Here is a 20,477-nt window from a genome sequence, read left to right on the forward strand (position 1 = left end):
TCAAGAATTCGGAAGTGGTAATTGTATGGGTAAAAGTAAGGTCTAGGACAGGGGTGAGCAAACTTTTTGACTCGAGGGCCACAATGGGTTCTTAAACTGGACCAGAGGGCCGGAACAAAAGCATGGATGGAGTGTTTGTGTGAACTAATATAAATTCAAAGTAAACATCATTACATAAAAGGGTACGGTCTTTTTTTTTTTTTTAGTTTTATTCATTTCAAATGGGCGGATCTGGCCCGCGGGCCGTAGTTTGCCCACGGCTGGTCTAGGATGACCAAAACGTAAGATGGGATAAAGGGGAAGATGAAAAGAAACAGAAATAGAAATGAGGAGGTCAAGGAATGAAAAAGGTAAATTTAACTAGGAGAGTACCTATTTCACTAAAAATGACACATATAAGTAGTAGTAAAATATTAAAAATATACACAGGCACAAACACTCAAATACAGACCACTATTTTTGATATTACTAAATAGAAATATCAATTAATAAAAATAATATTCTCAAAAGGAAATAAAACTTTCTTACTCTTTGGGATGTTTCTGCTGCTGCAGCAGCCATTGCAGCAGCTTTTGCCTTCTCAGCTTCATCATATGTAGGAAGAGAGGTAGCAACACTGTATGGAGGTGGCACAGGATAAAACTCACTGTATACTTCTGCATCTGAAGAAAAGGAATTTAAAAAGGATAACCATTAAAAGGAACTATTTTATATAATTTTTATAGCCAAATACATAATTAATAATTTACAACAGGCAGGCCACTAAGGATTATTATTGCTATTGTAGTCCTATGTTATAAGCTATAAAATACAGAAATTACTACTATAATCATATGTTTTTAGTCCTATATTTATTATAAAGAAAAAGGACTAATAAATATTATCTAAAAGCTCATACACAAAACAAGAACCTTAAGAAAAAGATTTTGAAAAGGAGTGCAAGATAAGAGAAGTAAGCAACAGTGCTATGCTCAAAGAATTAATTTATTTGCCCAAATAATCTCACAGTCAAAACTATGAGAATTAATAATAATAAATGATTTGCTACATAACTCTAATAAGTTTGAGGTAGTTTGGTACACAGCACAGCAATGGTAGTCACAACAAAAGGATTGCAATTTCCACTTTTAGTATCTTCGATCATTCAGAAATAGACATCTTCAGGATTTTTTTCCTTCAAGATTACTATCAAATATTTTTTAAAAAAAAAAATCTAGGGTAGCAAATTCACTGTATTATATACTCTGGAAACTTGTAAAATAATGAAGAAAAGTTAGCCCATAATAGATTTGAGAAAGCAGTCATTAAATCTTATAGCCAAAGACAAATAAATCAACATAAAACTGTGTATCAAACTGAGCATTTGAACAAGCATGTTGATCAAATAACATTATATACAAACTGAGGCCCAGTGCACAAATTTCATGCACTGAGGAGGGGAGGTGCCCCTCAGCCTGGCCTGTGCCCTCTCAAAGTCTAGGAGCCCCACAATCAATTGCCCCAAAGAGGTAGGCTCCGCTCACACGGCCGGGGCTCCACAATGGATCACCCAGGCAAAGGGAGGCCCCACCCACCCACCGCAGCATTGCTGCGGGGTAGCCTGGGCCTCTATCTTTGAGGAAATTGATAGTACCCCGCAAGGGGAGGCCCCACCCACCCGCCACCTCCCAGTCGGTGGCCTGGGCCTCCCTCTTTGGGGCGATAATGGAGCCCCCAGATTGATCAATCGCCCTGCTAGCCGGTGGCCTGGGCCTCCCTCTGCAGGGCAATCATGTGATCGATCTCACCCCGCAGAGGAAAACCCCGACCACACACCACAGCCTGCCGGTCGGTGGCCTGGGTCTCCTTCTTTGGGACAATCGTGGAGCCCCCCCAATTGATTGATCGTCCGGCCAGCCAGTGGCCTGGGCCACCCTCTGCAGGGCAATCATGGGATGATGGCCGGGCCACCAACCAATCACATCACATCTGCCTTGGCTGGCCTGGCACCAATGAGTGTCATAGCATGATCGTCCGGAAGGTCATTCAGCTGTCTGGTCTAATTAGCATATTATACTTTTATTGTTATAGATAGAAGAAGTAAGCCTTTATTAATTTAACCAGTGAGAACATCTTTATAGAGATGATTTTCACTAACTACATAAAAAAAGTAAATAAATTTGATGTAAAAAATACCACTCTTTCTACACATCCTATATGGTCTAAATAAAATTTGGACAAGCAAAAATGATAACCAGAGAAAGCTAGATGACACTAATTATAGAACATGAGAGATAAGAAAGATGAAATACTCAATGAAAGATTTTTTACATTAAAATGTTTTTCAACAACAGATTTTTTAAATGTTTCATAAAGAATATATAAAATACTTCGGTTATTTATAATAGTATATACAAAGTCATACTTAAAACACTATAATAATTAAATTAGTGTGGCCGGGAAAAAGCAAATTGTGGCCAGAAAAACAGATGAGGGTAGTTCTTTAGAATGACCTGAAAGGATAAGATGAACAGTAACAAGCAGGAGTCTCTGCCTTATATCTAAGAATTATTACCATGAGTATGGAATAACATTATGTACACCCTAATCTCTGTTAACACATTCCACATTCTCACTCACACTCATCATTAATAACACCTTGTGTGTGTATATACGTATATATATATGCATGTGTGTATATATGTTTGTTCATTTCTTCTAAAAGTCACATGCTAGTCCGTTGGGAAAAGATCCTAGTTAAGCATAAAAAAATTTAAATAGCTACATTTTTCAATTAAATTTTAAAAAGAACAATATGAGGTAAGTAATGTATGAAGTAAATATTTTACAAACTATCCTTGGGAAAACAGTTTTTTTAAAACCATAAAACCAAAAAAGTAACCATACTGGTAAAAAACAAATGAATAAAAAACATGAGCTATTAAAAACATTAGTTGTTTCATAATAAAAATAATAATACTGCTCATCTGGTGTGGCTCAGTGGTTGAGTGTTGACCTATGAACCAGGAGGTCACGGTTTGATTCCAGGTCAGGGCCGGGTTGTGGGCTTGATCCCCACTAGGAGGTGTGGAGGAGGCAACCGATCAATGAGTCTCTGATCATTGATGTTTCTATCTCTCTTTCCTTCTCCCTTCCTCTCTGAAATCAATAAAAATATATTTAAAACAAACAAAAAACACAGCAATACCTGAAGTTGTAGGTACTTCCACAGTAATACTGCTATAAGGTGGAGGAGAAGAGTCAGTTTCAAATACTAATGCTGAAGGAGCAGTCTGCACAATCTGTGGTGCTGGGTTTGAAGTTGATGGCTGCTCTATAGCAGACGACTCTGAATTATCCTCTTCATTGTAAAGCTAAGAAAACAAAGAAAAGAAGACATATTAAAGTGATTCTTTTTTAAATTTATGTTAATTTTGAAAGATCATTTCAGTCATAGGGTCACTTTTTAGCTATAAAGAAAGTAAAATAGTATTTAAAAAGATGAACAAACATTTTAAGAGACCTAATCCATCTCTAACAGCTTTAGAATTATAGTTTCTTTATAATAAAAATGAAGTTCAAACTGTTAAGAATTTATGAAGAGAAAATAGTCTGACTACAGATTCAGATTAATTCAGTCCCACAGTAAACACTGTCTACCATGGATCAATCACTGTGCATTACAAAGAAAAGTAAAGCTTCTAAAGATACAACCTCAATACTAAGTAGGCACTAAATGACCACTCTCCTGACTAGCAGCACTCTCCTCGGTGTCACAAAACATCTCCCATGTTTCCCATTACAGGGTACCCAGGAGAATCCTAATTTAGTCATCTATAATCATTCTTCTAAGAGAAAAAAATGTTAGATGAGCAAGTGAAGGAAAATAACACTACAGATATATGCTAAGCAAAATCAACTAAAACAAGTAACAGTGAAGGTGTCAAAAAAGAGTAAACCACTTTCATAAAATTAAACAGGCATATTTCTGCTAGTAAAAACCTTTCTTGTTAATATGAGAGAATACCATGTCATGGTATTCCACAGACAGCGCCATGAGTTCTAGATGCCCCATCACCTGAACAAATTTGCACAAAAAAAAAAAAAAAAAAGTTTACCCCGCCCTTTCGGGTGTGCACAAAGCAGGAGCGGGGCCACAGGAGGAGGGGAGGCACGGGGGATGGGGGGGTTTAAATATTAAAAAAATGTTCAAAACCAAGTGTTACAAGATATTTTATCAAGACACAACTAAGTTTTCTTTTAAACAAATAAGGGTTTTTATTTCATTTTTTAGCCATTCTTACCTGCTCAAGATGTCAACTGAAAGAAAAGTGTAAGAATATATACAGTATAATTGAATTTTTTAAATAATCAGATATTGTTTATATAATAAATACTAGAGACCCAGTGCACGAATTCATGCACCAGTGGGGTCCCTTGGCCTGGCCTGTGCAATAGGGCTGAAACTGCCTCTCCGACAGCCCCCAAGGGGTCCCAGATTGCAAGAGGGCACAGGCCAGGCCAAGGGAGCCCACCAGTGCACAATCAGGGCCAGGGAGGGACGTGGGAGGTTGGCCAAAGGGGAGGGACCGCAGAAGGGCTCCAGAGTGTGTCTGGCCCATCTTGCTCAGTCCCCATTGGCCGGACTCTAGCAGCAAGCTAACTTACCGGTCAGAGCATCTGCCCCCTGGTGGTCAGTGCACATCATAGTGAGCAGTTGACAGGCCTTAGCATATCATTAGCATATTATGCTTTGATTGGTTGAACGGCCAACCAGCTGACTGGACACTTAGCATATTAGGCTTTTATTATATAGGTGGGTAATCAAAATTTCTGGAAGGATACACAACAAACAGCCAAGAGGGGCTGGTGGGGAAAGATAGTCCATCATTTTCTATTTGAAGTTTTCACCCTAAACATAATTTGAAGTTTTTAATTTTTAATAAAACCAAAATGCAATAAAATGAAATCGCTACTTTCTGATTTGGCATGTTGCAGGTGCAATAATGTTATGGTAGACACCATATTTTATGATAAAAAACTTTAATATAAAATATTACGTAATATCATTACAATAGCTCTCACAGGTTAATATATATGCCTATGAAATTTCTGTTGAAAATGATACAATCTGTCACTGTAAACACAAAAAGACATGTTTAAAGAACTCAAATCAGAAAATGTATGCTTTTGTTGTTGTTGTTGTTAAACCTCACCTGAGGATATTTTTTCCATTGACTTTTTTTAGGAGAGTGGAAGAGAGAGGGAAAGACAGAAACATTGATGTGAGAGAAACACATCAACTGGTTGCCTCCTGCATGAGCCCCAGGCCAAGGTAAGTGCCCTTGACCGGAATTGAACCCGGAACCCTTTGATCTGCATGCCGACGCTCTATCCGCTGAGCCAAACCAGTTGGGGAAGAAAATGTATGCTTTTTGAGAAAAATAGAAGGATAATGGGGCAAGAAAGTGATTAAAAAATAGATTAAGTTTATATTGCCAGACTAAACTGTTTTTCTGAGCTTCAGACCTATATATCCATTCATTTAATTCATTTCTTACATAAAGGCTCTAGGCTGTGTATGTTCAATTCTTTGTTTCCCAAACTACACTGCCTAGCTAAGTTCTGCATATTATTCAGATATTAGCTTAAAATTAAGTTCTCAGGAAAGCTTTTCTTATCTCCCAAAAGCAGATTAGGGTTCTCTGATATAATCGTAAAGACTATGTTCCTCAGAGCATGTATCACAATAGCAATTATTTATGTACTCATTCATTTACAGTCTCCTTTCCCAGCTAAAATGAAAGCTCTACAAAAGTGGAAGTTATATATGTCTTGTTAAACACTGAAAATAAAAGTAAGCTCCAAAGTATTTGGATTCAGCCTTGGTTAAAATTAAAAGAAAATACAATAGAGGTCACAAGTCACAATAGTATAAAATAAAAAGCCTTGAGAGAGAATAACCTTGTTAACCCAAGTATTTGACATTTCTAACAGCAAGTATTACTTAGTAAGGAGAAAGAATATACTCACATCCCAAAGACCTCCAAGAGCAAAAAGCCAAACAGATGGAGTAAATATCTTAAATTTCTATTTTCAAAAGAATTCAATTTCTGGTTAAATACCTTTTAAATGCTAAAACATCTAGATCCTAAAGGAAGATCTGCCCTACAATTATGCCTCTTTATCAACAGATCAATATGATTTTAACAAAGATTGCTGATCTCACAGTCCTCAAAAGAAAAAAAGAAAGGAGAGAGAAGTATTTGAGTGTGCGTTGTGGGCACCTTGTCATACTTTTATCTAAGACTGTCTTTAGGGCACTGCTCTCCCTGCCAGCCTCCTTAAGGTCTCCTCATAACCTATCAATCTAGCTCACATCAATTTAGCATGAGACCATATATATGCCATAAACATCTATATATTTCATCACAAGAAATTGTTCTGCCTCACCTTTTGTGATTTTATACTAAAATATGTTTTACATGTAACACATTTTAAATTTACTTTTAAAAGATTGCATTTTTCACCTGGCCGGCGTGGCTCAGTAGTTGAGCGTCAACCTATGAACCAGGAGGTCATGGTTCGATTCTGGTCAGGTCACAGGCCCGGGTTGCAGGTTCAATCCCAGTGTGGGGCGTGCAGGAGGCAGCTGATCAATGATTCTCCTTCATCACTGATGTTTCTGATGTCTCTCTGTCTCTCTCTCTCTCTCTCTCTCTCTCTTCTTCCTCTCTGAAGTCAATAAAAAATATATATATTTTTAAAAAGACTGCATTTTTCAAAGTCTGGCCACTAACTTGGGTTTTCATCTCTCCACAATGCAAAATTTGTTCAGATATATTTATTAGTGACTATGCTGTGGGCTTAAGCAATTAGGTTATCTATGGTAGATATGTGACTGTTTTCCTAAATTTCCCTTCCACCCCTCTTTCATTATAGATTCACAGTATAGGTGTTCAGAAGAAGCCACCCCAAGATATGCCTCTGTGCTATGAGGATTATTTTGAGCTAAAGGCTGTCAAGACCTTGCAGACCCAAAAGAAAATTCTGAGTGTTCACTATCTAGAAGAATTTAAATTAGGAACCTAGCCCACGATAAGACTTATCACTAGAAATGACTTTTTACCTGTGGAGATAACAGGGCAAACTAATAATTACTGAACATGTGCTCTCCCTACAATTACCTTCTGAAGTGCAATACCTCATTCCTAGCTCAGAATGACATATATCCTTCAATTTCCCTTTCTGTCTCTAAACCTCTCATGTATGTGGGTTCTCTGACTCCCTCATATATGCGGGGCTACCATACATATATATGTAATTAAATTTGGTTATTTTCTCCTGTTAATCTATCTCATGTTTATTTGATTAGACCAGGAAAAGAACCTTGAGATTAAAGTTTTTTCCTCCCCACAACAGTAATCTGGGTGAGACTGAAGCCACTTGACTCCAGGACTAGGCCTTGACTATCTACATCAGTCAGGATAATGTACTTCTTTGGCACAGCAACTGGTTCCCAACCATCATGGCCCCTCCTCTGGGCAGGGGGCGGGAGTCAAAGATAGGCAATGAAACAAGCTAAGATCATCTACTTAGAGGATATCTAGTGGATGATGGAGGGAGAATTGGTGACTGGCAAAAAAAAAAAAACACAGTAAAGTTGGGAGAGAGATGAGACCCTCTCTTCCTTCCTCAACACAGCTAAGGAAACACCACAGCACTTTTTAGCAATTGTTTAAATTAATACAGATGAATAATTCCAAGACAAATGTGTCTTTCATCATATTATGGTTTATCACAAATAATAATAATACAGAGTCATTCCAGTGTTTAAAATTTCCATAAATGGCTTGGGGACCATAATTCAGAAATCCCACTGGAGAAAATGCTCTTATGAACTTTTCAAAAGCAGAAGGAATTTTAGTGATGTTTTAATTTATAAAACTACTAAAAATCCAGAGTTTTTTAAATAGTCCAATGTTCTGGTTTTTATAAGCTAACATATCCTATCTAACATAGGCATTGATTAACATAATGATAAATGCGAGTTGTAATGAAAGGTGTTTTTTTATATATGTATATTTTATTGATTTTTTACAGAGGAAGGGAGAGGGATAGAGAGTTTAGAAACATCAATGAGAGAGATCGATCAGCTGCCTCCTGCACACTTCCTACTGGGGATGTGCCTGCAACTAAGGTACACGCCCTTGACTGGAATCAAACCTGGGATCCTTCAGTCCACAGGCCGACGCTCTCTCCACTGAGCCAAACCGGTTAGGGCTGTAATGAAAGGTTTTATTTCTTTCTGTTTCCTTAATCAAATTAAATAAGAACACTTTCACAGATTCTTCAGAAAGTTTCTGACCTGCATGCACCAAAATTAGTCAGCAAAGGTTGTAGCGCAGCCGTGGGGAAACAATGGCCCGCGGACCGGATCCGGCCCATTTGAAATGAATAAAACTAAAAAAAAAAAAAAAGACCGTACCCTTTTATGTAATGATGTTTACTTTGAACTTATATTAGTTCACACAAACACTCCATCCATGCTTTTGTTCCGGCCCTCCGGTCCAGTTTTAGAACCCATTGTGGCCCTCGAGTCAAAAAGTTTGCCCACCCCTGTGGTAGCGGATAAAGTTTAAAAAGTAAAATTGGCTAAGAATTATCTACTCTAATAAAAGACAAAGATGCTAATTGACCATACCTTCACTATACCCATCAGTCAATCAGAAGAGTATGCAAATTACCCCGACAAAGACAGCCATTAAATTTGCATACTGCAAGCGGGGCGGGGCAGCGCCATCTGCCGCCCACCCCAACCCTGGGATCGGGCCTGCCATGTGCACGAACTGGGGTGGCACCCCAACCCCGGGATCGGGCCTGCCCTGTGCGCAACCCAGGGCGTCACCCCAACTCCAGGATTGGGCCTGCCGTGTGCAACCCGGGAGGCGGGGCAGGGACTAGGGGATCAGGCCTGCCATATGCCACCCTGCGAGCGGGCCTAAGCCAGCAAGTGGTTATCTCCCAACCTCCCAGACTGTGAGAGGGCACAGGTAGGGTTGAGGGACACCCCCCAACAGTGCACAAATTTTTGTGCACCGGGACTCTAGTATTTCATAATAAAGAACTGAGATCTCAGAGTAAAAATATCAAAATAGGTATCATCAGACTTGAAATAAGCCCCTTTAACACCAATCAGAATTTGAACATTCAAGAGATTTTAAAAACAACTATTCAGGCACAGGAATGGAAAACAAGAGTTAATAAATTCTCATTGCAACCATTTTCTTCCAGGAAACTACAAGTTGCAAATTATGCTTCACGAGGTCCTGAAGGCTTAGAGACCCTGGCAAACTCTGATTAGATTTGGGAATGTTTCTATCTTCCCAATCAGATCATAAGCTTCTGAAATTTAGAAAGTATGCTTTATTCATACTGGTATCCCCCAGAAACAGGCAGCAGAGTTTAGGGAATAGAGTAAACTTCACATTAAATGTACAGTTCCTGCCCAGCCTGTTGTGGCTCAGGGGATGAACATCAACCTATGAAACAGGAAGTCATGGTTCAATTCCCTGTCAGGACACATGTCCAGGTTGTGGGCTCAATCCCCAGTGTGGGATGTGCAGGAGACAGGTGATCAATGATTCTCTCTCTCATCATTGAGGATTAAAAATAAGAGTTCAACACCTTAAACAAATACAGCAAAATGCTAACACCTATAATCTTCTATACTAATAAAAGGGTAATAAGCTAATTAGACTGGATGTCTTCCGGATGTCCATCCGGACAAAGCCACAGCATCTGCAAGGGCCGAAGGCTGGCGGCACGGGAGAGGCGCCGCCATGGACGCGGGAGCAGAGGCGGCCCCTCCACCTATAAGTCTAAAATTATCTATGTTATAAAAGGCCTGTGGCTATAACGCCATAACGACCACCAGGAGGTGCACTGAGCACCTCTCAGTCCCTCCACCCTGCCCAGGAGCAGCGGCTCTCGCAGAGAGCTACTGGCAGCAGAGGGCAGGGCAATGAGCTAGGAGCAAAGATGGGCGGGGTGGCCAGCTAAGGCAAGCAGAAGTGAGCTACTCGCACACTATTTTGTGTGTGCTGAGCTTCTAGTCTTCAGAAAAAGTTAAAGAAAAAACAAAAAGATATAAGGAAATAAAAAATATATATTGTATAAAATGAAAGATTAACTTAAGACTCTATAATCCAGCTTCTAACAGTTTCCACTCTATTGCTTAGAAGCCCTATATATCATTAAAAACCTCTAATACCTTCAGTCACTTTACAAAATGACTTTTCCGCTTTTAATCTAAATCTAGTTTTCTATGATGGCACTACACTCCTCAAAGGCCTCTCAATGAAGAATGTTAATCCTTGATGAAGGAAAATTTTCTTGAATACTGCCAGTTCTAGATCAAGAATCTCTCAAGTTCACACATCTATACAACCTGCCAGATGCTTTCCCATCCTGATTGTATTTATAAGGTTCCAAACATTCCCCAGGGAGTAAGACAAGCCAGCTCTATACCCCCAATATTGTCTCCTCTACCTTAAATCCTACTATAATAAAAGATAAACCAACTTAACACTTCAACTATAAAACAGGAAGAGTAATAATACCCAGAGTTGAGTGGTCCAGTAACTACATCAGTTCTTCCACGACCTCATCTAGAACTGCTTCTACTAGAAAATAACTGATTTATACATTTTACTTCCTGGTCACAACTTCCTCCTGGCTTTTACCTCACTCCCTTGCTTCCACTTATGTCTATTCTTTGGGCCTTCCATTTGCTGCCACCTGGTTACTTTCTAGGTTATCCTATATAATCTAGACCAGCGGTCGCCAACCTTTCAGACCTCACGGACCACCAGTGGTCCACGGACCACCGGTTGGTGACCACTGGCCTAGACTATACAGCGAAAAACTTGCATGATACTCACCCTCAATTTCCTAGGTCCCATATCTTCTGCCACATCTACCCCATTGAAACCCAATCTGGGACATTCTGTCTACTCTTTCCTTGTCAAAGATAAAAACACATCACATAACTGTGTAGAAAGGTGCCAGTACAAATTTAGTTTCTGATCCTAGCAGGGCTGTCAGAACCAGTCATCACTATGGCAGGTGTTTCAGCTACACCACTCTCCTATTCCCCACTTCAAACCATGGAACTCTCAGTCAAAATCTTTGCTTCCTACTTCACAGAGGAAAACAGGTTTTCAAGCAAAAATTCCTCCAACTTATCTCCCTCTGCATCTCTAAATTTATCATTATGGCATCCATCCTAACTTATATTCTTTGCTCTGAAATGCCAGACAGCTGTATAGAGAAGATCCTGCTCCTAAAAGATTGTTTTTCCTTTAAATAACATCTTTCCTTTTCTCCACTAACTTCTTTCTACCCACACATACATTCTATTCATGTCTTACTTATAAAAGAAAAAAACCTATCCCCAGCTAAAATTATAAACTTTCTCTAGTGTTTTCCAAACTATTTCCATATCTCCCACTTTCTTTCAGTGACAAATACCCTAAGGGGTGGGGGGAGATATTTATCGTCATTCTGTGCACTTCCAATGCTCATTTCCTCTCTAATGCATTACCAACTGGCTTTCACTCAAACAGGTCTTGCTAAGAATATTGATCCTCTACTTGTTAAATCCAAAAACCTTTTTTTTTCAGTCCTTACTCCAAAAATCTTTAATACATTCAACACAGTTGAGTGTTTATAACTGGTTTTTCTTTAGCTTCCAGAGAACTATTCCTTTCTGCTTCTCCTCTTTCCTTTCACTATTCATTCTACTTCTTTTTATAGGGACCCAAATTTTCCTCTGCCATCTTGATTAGCTAAAACTGAATCCAGAACTGTGGAGGCTACCTCTAATACATAGACTGAATAGAAGGTAAATGCTGTGTAATCGGTTTCATTTGCAAGGGCATAAGACAACTAACTCCATGTAATATTGTTAAAGTTACTATTACAAGCATTCATTTGTCATTTAAAAAATTAATATGGTGTAATGTCTTATTTGATTTCATTCTTTAGATGATTAGGTAGATGGTACATGAATAACTAGAAAAGAAGATATTTGATGCCAGAAGATCAAATTTTAAGGTACCACCTCCTAGCTACATAAAATTGATTGGGTCTTCTAGCTTCACCTTCTTCCTGTGATTCATTCAGTCAGTCAGTTATCAATCAGTCACTCAACAAACTTTACAAAATTACTATTAGGTTCTAGGTACTATACTGGGTGCAGGAAATAGGTACAAATCCAAGCCCATCAATCTTTAGAACTTCCAGCTTCTAGCAACTAGGACCTCTGAGGCAAGGGCTGCAACGTGGGGAATATGGGGAAATATAAGGGTACATATTCTATCATAGGTAAACCAGGGGACCAAGACCAGCAAGACCCAGGCCTGAAACACCAACATTCTTCAGAGAAAGTTTCATTCTTCCCCAGCAAACAGAGAGAAGCTAAGAACAGAATCCTCAAACAAAACTAAATACTGAGTAATATCAATTACTAAGACATGTTGTTGTTGATGATTCATCCAGGAAGCATAGCAAATGCCAAGAGGCCATTGCAGGCAACAGTTAAAGGGCTCATCCACCACAGTATTATATGCCAAAACAAACCCTCAAAAGTTGGCTGATAAAAATATACACATAATCTGAATAATTTCATAATAGCAGAAGCCAAATATACACACACACACACACATACACACATTCTCTCTCAAAAAGTTAGCAAACATGTGCTAACTTTAAATAAACATATTTATTCTTATATAAATATTTATATATTTCTTTATTCCTGTATAAATAATACTTATTCTCATTACAATGATCACTATAATGCCACATTTCTAAAAGTACTAGTCAATACAAAAACACTGTTACACCAAGGTTGTCCACAAAACTTAACATGACTGTCATTTTCCAGTAAAAATTAACACGTGAATTCCATTACTGCATTGATTTGCACTAGAAGTACAGATGCACAAGACAAAAAAATATAACTTGTGCCTTTAAAGGGACCAGAGAGAAGATGAGTAGTTTTCTTTAGTACTCCAATTCCAATTGTTAGCACACATAATAAAACAAATTTACCAAGTAGTTTTGGAGGAGAAAAAACCCTGGTAATCTAAATTTTAACTTTACATTTTGAAAGACAATTCTGCTTTAAAAAGAATCCTTTAGTTAGCATAATTAAAACACTGATAAAGACTTGAAAGTATTGTGTTATACATTAATTTTACTTTTAACAAGGTCAATGAAAAAAGCACCGTGCATTAAAAAAAAGGCACTGTGTAGGAAAATGTTGTGTACAGAAAAATAAAAATACTGGCACAACTATTTCTGAGACTACTATTCAATCGCTAAAATGGAGCTAAGAATAAGAAGCATGCTGGTTAAGTACAGAGGTGCTGGAATAAACTTTTCTATATTCAACCTAAGCTCCAGAACTTATTTTTACTAGTATCATCAACAAAGTGGGGTCTATTTTCTCACATGGTTTATGTAGAGTACAAAAATGAACACCTGTACATACTCAGAATAATGCCTGACATAGTAAAAGCCCAATAAATGTTAGTAGTTGTTTTTTTAAAAAGAACTTTATAGCCCTAGCTGGTTTGGCTCAGTGGATAGAACATCAGTCTGCAGGCTACTGAAAAGTCCTGGGTTCCATTTCTTATACATATCATCTACTTTAGTTCCTAGAACAACCCTTAGAGGTAAGATGGAACACACTTTAAATAATTGAATTGACACACCTAATTAGGGGCAAAGAAAGATTCAAATTCAGGTTTTACTGTCACTAAATTCAGGCTCTTTCTATTTCAAGATGCCTCCAATAAAAATTTATAGGCAGTAATCTACCCTGGCACAAGATTGCCTTTATGACTACTTCCAATACTATGGGTACACTATATACACACCTATAAATCTACTCATCTACTACTCTTAAGTGCTACTACTCTAATCCAAGCCCCATTATCTCTTACCTAAACTTACTGCCACAGCTTCCTAACTAAACTGCAAACACTGACATTTAGGAGGCCCCCAATGAAAAGGTTGGCTCACCTAGAAATGACACAACACTGAGGCCCACTGATGAGTAAATCAAAAACACACAAGCATAACTCATAGAATATAAGTAGGCAGAAAAGGAATAAACCGCCCCTCACCAAAAACAAAACAAAAAAAAACACCACTTCCAACATTAAAGAAACACACACACACACACACACACACACACACACACCACTTAGGAGGAAAGTTAATGCAAGGAGTAGAAAAACAAAAACAAAAATCTACAGTTGGCCCTAGCCAGTTTTGGCTCAGTGGACAGAGTGTCAGCCCTCAAACTGAAGGGTCCCAGGTTCAATTCAATTCTGATCAAGGGCACATACTGCAGTTGCAGGTTCCTGGTCTGGACTTGTGCAGGAGGCAACCAATCAATGTCTCTCTCACACTGCTGTTTCTCTGTCTCTCCCCCTTCCTTCCACTCTTTCTAAAAATCAATGGAAAAAGATCTTAAGTTGAGAATTAACAACAATAACAAAAATCTACAGTCTGACCTCCAGACAGTGTAGGCCCCCTACAGTCTGACCCTCCCACTGACAGCAACTATAAACTTAGAAAATAAAAAAAAATAAAAAGTACTTGAGCATTCTGAATTAAAAAAACAAATAGGGATGTAGAGGGAAGTTAAGATTTGGAGAAGCAACCTGTACAGATGAGAGTTTCCCCGTTTTTTTTCTTTTTGCAGTTTTGCTCAGAGGCAGAACCATAGTTGTGGAAAGGCATCATGGCTTAGGTGCTAAAACCCCACTACAAATCATGCTATTTCTAGCCACACAAAGTATAGAATGGCACATGGGAAAACCAGAAAGTGAGGGGAAATCTCTAACCCTCGAACAATGCATGTGTAGATCTTACACAAAACAGATATAAAGGACTAAGAAATTAAGCTTAGATTTGAACCACTGAACAGTGTATGAAACAGTATTTGCAATCTAAATCTGAGTCGACTGCTTCTAAAATAAAATATTCTCCAGAGGACCATAACACAACACTCAGAAGATCCAGGATAAAATCCAAAATTACTACAAATACAAAATACTATGAAATATAAATCATTCTCCAGGGAAAATGCAACCAAGAGATGCCAAATTCAAGATGACTCAGATTATAGTTATCATATAAGAATTTTAAAGCAATTATTATTGCTGTTGTAGGAAGTAAAGCAAAATTACCTTGAAATTAATAAAATGGCAGGGAATCTCAGCAGAGAAATATAAACAAACAAACAAAAAGATAGATATTTTGGAATGAAAAAAAAAATCCAATGATTGGGATCCACAGCACAATGAAGATGACAGGGAAAAGAACCAGTAAATTAATTTTTTTTTAAATTCTTTTTATTGACTGATTTTAAAGAGAGAGGAAGAGAGAGAGACTTGTTGTTCCACTTATTTATGCATTCATTGGCTGACCTTATATGTGCCCTGATCAGGAACTGAACCCCAAACGCTGGCATCCTGGGATGACATTCTAAACAACTGAGCCACCCGGCCAGGGTGAGAGAGCCAGTGAATTAAATTTATTTTTTTGAATTTATCCATTCTAAAGAACAGAAAAGGATTGAAAATTAAATAAGCAAACAAATGGACTTTTTAAAGATCTAAAAAATACATGTAATTTGAGGTTCAAAGGAAACAAAAAAAAAGGAGACCAAAACAGGAAAACAAATTTGAAGAAATAATGTCCATAACTTTTCAAAGGGATGAAGTAAATTTATAAATTCAACCTCAGTAAGGCTAAAACAGAATAAATTCCAAGAAAACCACACCTACGCACAGCATAATAACATGTCTAAAAATCAAAAATAGTTATTGAAAGCAGTCTCAGAAAACCAATGTATTACATACAGAGAAACAATGATTCAAATAACTACAGGTTTTGCAGCAGAAACCATAGTTGTCAGGATAAAATGGAACAACATCTTAAAAGGCTGAGAGAAAATAACTCAGCCAAAAATTCTATATCCAAAATATATACCTACATATTGCAGGAATAAAGGCAAAATAAAGACATTTCAGATGAAAATAAGATAAGAGAATTTATTAACAGCTGATCTACACTTCAAGAAATGGTAAAGGAAGTTCCTTAGGCGAAAACATTTATTTTGTTTCGTGTTTTTTTTTCTTTTGGGGGGGTTAGATTGAAACATTTAATAAAGAGAAACTTTTCAGGAATGAGGAGAGCATAGGGGGTGATAAATAAAAATAAATTTTCCTCTGAAGTTTTTAAAAATATGTGTCACTCAACCAAAAATCGTAACATTGTCAGGGTTTTCAATGAATGTATATATAATACATATAACATCAAGGTTGGTTATAAAGTTCTACATATATGACACTAATGTTATATATACATACCTAACTTTTCACTATTTATTATCATCTTAGAGGAAGCAAAAAATAATATAAAGAGAAATAATCTAAAAAATGGAAATTTCAAAAAGGGCACTGAAAAAAATTTTTAATCAGATCATCCATAAAAACACAGAAAAGGATAAAAAGAGAAACTACAACAGTAACATCAACAAAAAACAACCAGAAAACAATACCATGGCAAAAAAACAACCATATCATACCAAGAAAGAAATACTTAAAGGATTCAGACAGGTTATAAGTAAACAGATAGAAAGAGATATGCCATGCAAAAAAATAAGGCTGGAATGGCTATATTGATATTAAATAAAATAGACCTGTGGACAAAGAGCACTACCAGAGATAAAGAGGGAGTATTTCATAATAAGAGAACCTCAAAATTTAGGAAGCAAGAAATTGAGAGGGAGATAACTCTATAATCACGGCAGATCTTAACATCCCTTACTCAGTAACTAATACACCAACACAAAAACAAGTATCAGTAAAGAGACAGAAGATCAGAATAATACTATGAACCAACTTATGTGACATTTCCTAGAATACTATATCCAACAATGGAGAGTATACAAATTTTAAATGTACACAGTATATTAGCAAGATAAATATATTGGACCACAAAACAAGTCTCAATAAATTTAAAAGAAATGAGATTACAGATTCACAAAAGAATTAAATTTGAAATTTTAAAAGTATTATCTAAGAAAATCCCAACTAAATAAAATTTAACACATTTCTAAATAACGTATAGTTCAAATAAGAAATCATAAGAGAAATTAGAAAGCATCTGTACTGAATAACAAAAATATAAAATATCAAACTTTACAGGACATAGCAAAAACACTGTTAGAGGAATGCTTACACTAGGGAAAAAATGTTACATTAGAATAAAAGGTCTAAAGTCAATGACCAAAGGTTCCACCAATAGAAGCTAGAAAATAAAAGGTATAGTAAACCAGAAAGAACGAAAGGAAATAGTAAATGAGGTAAAAGCAGAAATTAGTAAAGCAGAATACAGAGACATTTAACAAAGCCAAATGATGGTTCTTTGAATAGATCAACAAAACTGAAAAATATTATAGCTAGACTATCAAAGAAAAAATTGAGAAAGCAAATCTCGAAGTGAAAAGGGGGTTATCATCAGACCGACACACATTAAAATGATAATAAGAGATTAAGAACTTGATGCCAACAAATTCAAAAACTAATTTAATTTTTTACCTCTAGGCATCTTTTTTTAAGAAGCCTACTGAAAATATCTCCCACTATAGTTGGGGAATAAACTAAAAACAGAGAAAGATTAGAGTTCAAGAAATAGAGACTTCACTTTCTTGATGAAGGAAAGTCTTGGTATGACAGCTGTGCATCAGGCCTACAGAACAAACAGTACAGACAGAAACAGGAGGATGGAGGGGGCCTAGGAAGGATGTCTTCGAAGAACAAAATAAAAGAACTAATAATTATTTGATGCATTTGACCATGCAAAAATATAGCTGAAGAGCAAATTTTGAGAAATTACCAGAGGCTATGCACAGAATTAACAATAGATATATAGAAAAATAAAATTAGGCAACTCCATGAAAAATTTGAAAAGTTATACACATTACCCTGACTCAGTTGTGAACAGTACTTTCACAGTCATAAAATGTAAATACTAATTTCCAATTTAACTAAAGATTAGATGTTTTTTCATACATTTAATCCTCACAATAATACTATGAGGTAAGGACCTGTACTATCCTTATTTTATAGATGAGGAAGCTATGACATAGAAAGGTTAAGTAATTGGCTCAAGGTTATAGGGCTTACAAGTGAGGAGCCAAGATTTGAACCCAAGAGATTAGACTACAAAGATCATGACCTGGGAAGGGAAAGCAGGACATGTAAGAAACAAAAGTAAAATTAATAAACCAACAAGTAGCTGAATATACATATATGTTAAAAATAGAGTTAAAGCAGTTTAAAGGTGCTGTCTTTTGAGGAGAAAGATTTGGAGGACAATGGGGATGGAAAAGGGAACTGCTATTTCTCATTACTTAACTTTTGGTACTCTAACTTTATAAACTATATATCTGCATTATTTTGATTTTTTTAAAATATGCTGGTGAAAGAAAACTTGTCCACAAGCTGAATTCAGCCCACTCAATTATTGCTGAGTTGTGGGTTCTGGATAACCAGCTAGGTCCACTTATTAGCTACGTGATTACCAGACTCATGCTATATCATCCATACATACTCTTCATGTCTGGCATCACTATGAATAAAAGAAAGTTAACTATAATAAAAGTTCTCTTTTCCGGTATCTTTGATATATTTTAACTCAACTGATAAATTTAGAATAAAATAAAATTTGCCCTCCAAGCTTCACTGCATAACCTTAAGCGGATTCTCCCTTGGACAACCTGTTATAAAATTAAAAGGCTGCAGATAATGACCACTAACTACTTCTACAACATCTGGAAACAGTTTTTCCTTCTTTCCATAGATAGACCAAATAACCTAATGGTTAAATATTTTGCAATTGCAAGTGACCAAGCAAGTGAGGAATTATGCAAAAGTACCAGAACTCACCAAAACAGATTCCTTGGCACTACACTAAAAGCAAAATACATATCCTAATAAATACTGGACATCAAGAATATCAACTCTGTAGGACCCAGATGAAGGCAAGATGGTGGGCTTGCCATGAGCTGCTGAAAAGGTATGAAAATAGATATGCCTAGAAGCAAATTTTAAAAGCATTTAATAGCATTTTCTCTTCAAATCTTTTTCCATACCGCCTGATAAACATCTTGATTCACCATAGCAGTATCAGCAGTGAAATGGGCAATATCAAACAGAACTATCTTGAAACATTTATTCCAATTCAAAATGAAACTTCATATTGTGTCTGTCATAAACTCACGTATTCTTCTCTTCCAGATTGCTATAATTGCAAAATAGAGCTTGCTTTGACATCTGATGGTAGGGGAATAGTTTACTATAATCTTTCTGTGGACATTCCACATGAACACATAAAACCTATCCCTGGTCAGATCATGTGAGTGATTATGAAGAAACACAGTTATCAAGTAATAAAAACCAGATTAGATGAACAGTTTGAGCAAGGACCCATAATAGAACTTAGCAAAATGTTCTTTACTACTAAGCACCATTGGTATCTTCGTGGCAGTATCATAGATGTCTGAGAAACTGAATCCTCCAAAAGATAGATCATATTGAGGTTTTCAGTAATCAAAGAGAAATGCTATCCTGTGACTCATTTGCCATTTGGGGAAATGCAATCAGGTATATTCACTGCTATGTTATACAGTAAAATAATAATAAAATGTCTTTTCATCTTAAAAAAAAAGAGTATCAACACTATATAAGATAGACAAGACATAGTTACTTTTACATAATAGAAATATAGGAAACTTCACTTTATAAACATAATATGCCAGTAACCTCATGCACACTCTTGAAATCATTTGGAAAAGGCATTCATTTATTTCTACAATAGTATTATTTACTAGACTCCTTTAATGGGCTGGCAACTATGCTAAACACTATTATAAGATCTAAGCCCTATTTCCCACTGAGTTTACAAAATACCATGGAATAAGGACTATGATAGGGATAAGTGTACAGTGTTAAAAGAACACGGAACTTGGTACTAAAGGGTGGGAAATGGCGATGGAGAGGCAGGAGAGGAAACGAACATCTAAACAGACCTAAATAAAGAATAGATATTAGTCCTCGAGAAACGAGAAAATGGGAATACTATGCTCAAAAGCCAGAAGGCAAGAGAGATCAGGGTTTGAAGTGGTGGATGGAGAAGGATTGGACAAGAGAACAAAAAGTATTATAGTTCAAAAGAAAAAGAAAAGTATTTATAGCACCCTGCCTGGTGTGGCTCAGGTGGTTGGGCATCATCCAGTGCAACAAAAGGTTCCAGGTTCTATTCTGGTCAGGGCACATGCCTGGGTTTTGGGGGCTAGATCTCTGGCAGGATGGGTGCAGGAGGCAGTCAATCAATGTTTTGCTCTCACATCA

The 20,477-nt window shown here is 36.9% G+C and overlaps 1 protein-coding gene and 1 pseudogene across 1 annotated transcript in view; one reads left to right on the plus strand and one right to left on the minus strand.

Annotated features, from left to right (window-relative positions):
- Positions 1–3,375, minus strand: part of LOC102771681 (NEDD4 family-interacting protein 2) — a 39,153-nt gene extending 35,778 nt beyond the window's left edge. Inside the window, exons 1-2 of the mRNA XM_015557715.1 lie at positions 3,188–3,375; positions 529–662 (exon numbers count right to left, since the gene is read on the minus strand). Coding sequence (XP_015413201.1) covers positions 529–561 — 33 coding nt within the window. The 5' untranslated portion in view covers positions 562–662; positions 3,188–3,375. The remainder of the gene's footprint in view (positions 1–528; positions 663–3,187) is intronic.
- Positions 3,376–18,872: 15,497 nt separating this feature from the next.
- LOC102771961 lies at positions 18,873–19,664 on the plus strand (annotated as a pseudogene).
- Positions 19,665–20,477: the final 813 nt, after the last annotated feature.

This window comes from Myotis davidii, unplaced genomic scaffold (assembly GCF_000327345.1).
Source record: "Myotis davidii unplaced genomic scaffold, ASM32734v1 scaffold3153, whole genome shotgun sequence".
NCBI classification, from domain to species: Eukaryota; Metazoa; Chordata; class Mammalia; order Chiroptera; family Vespertilionidae; genus Myotis; species Myotis davidii.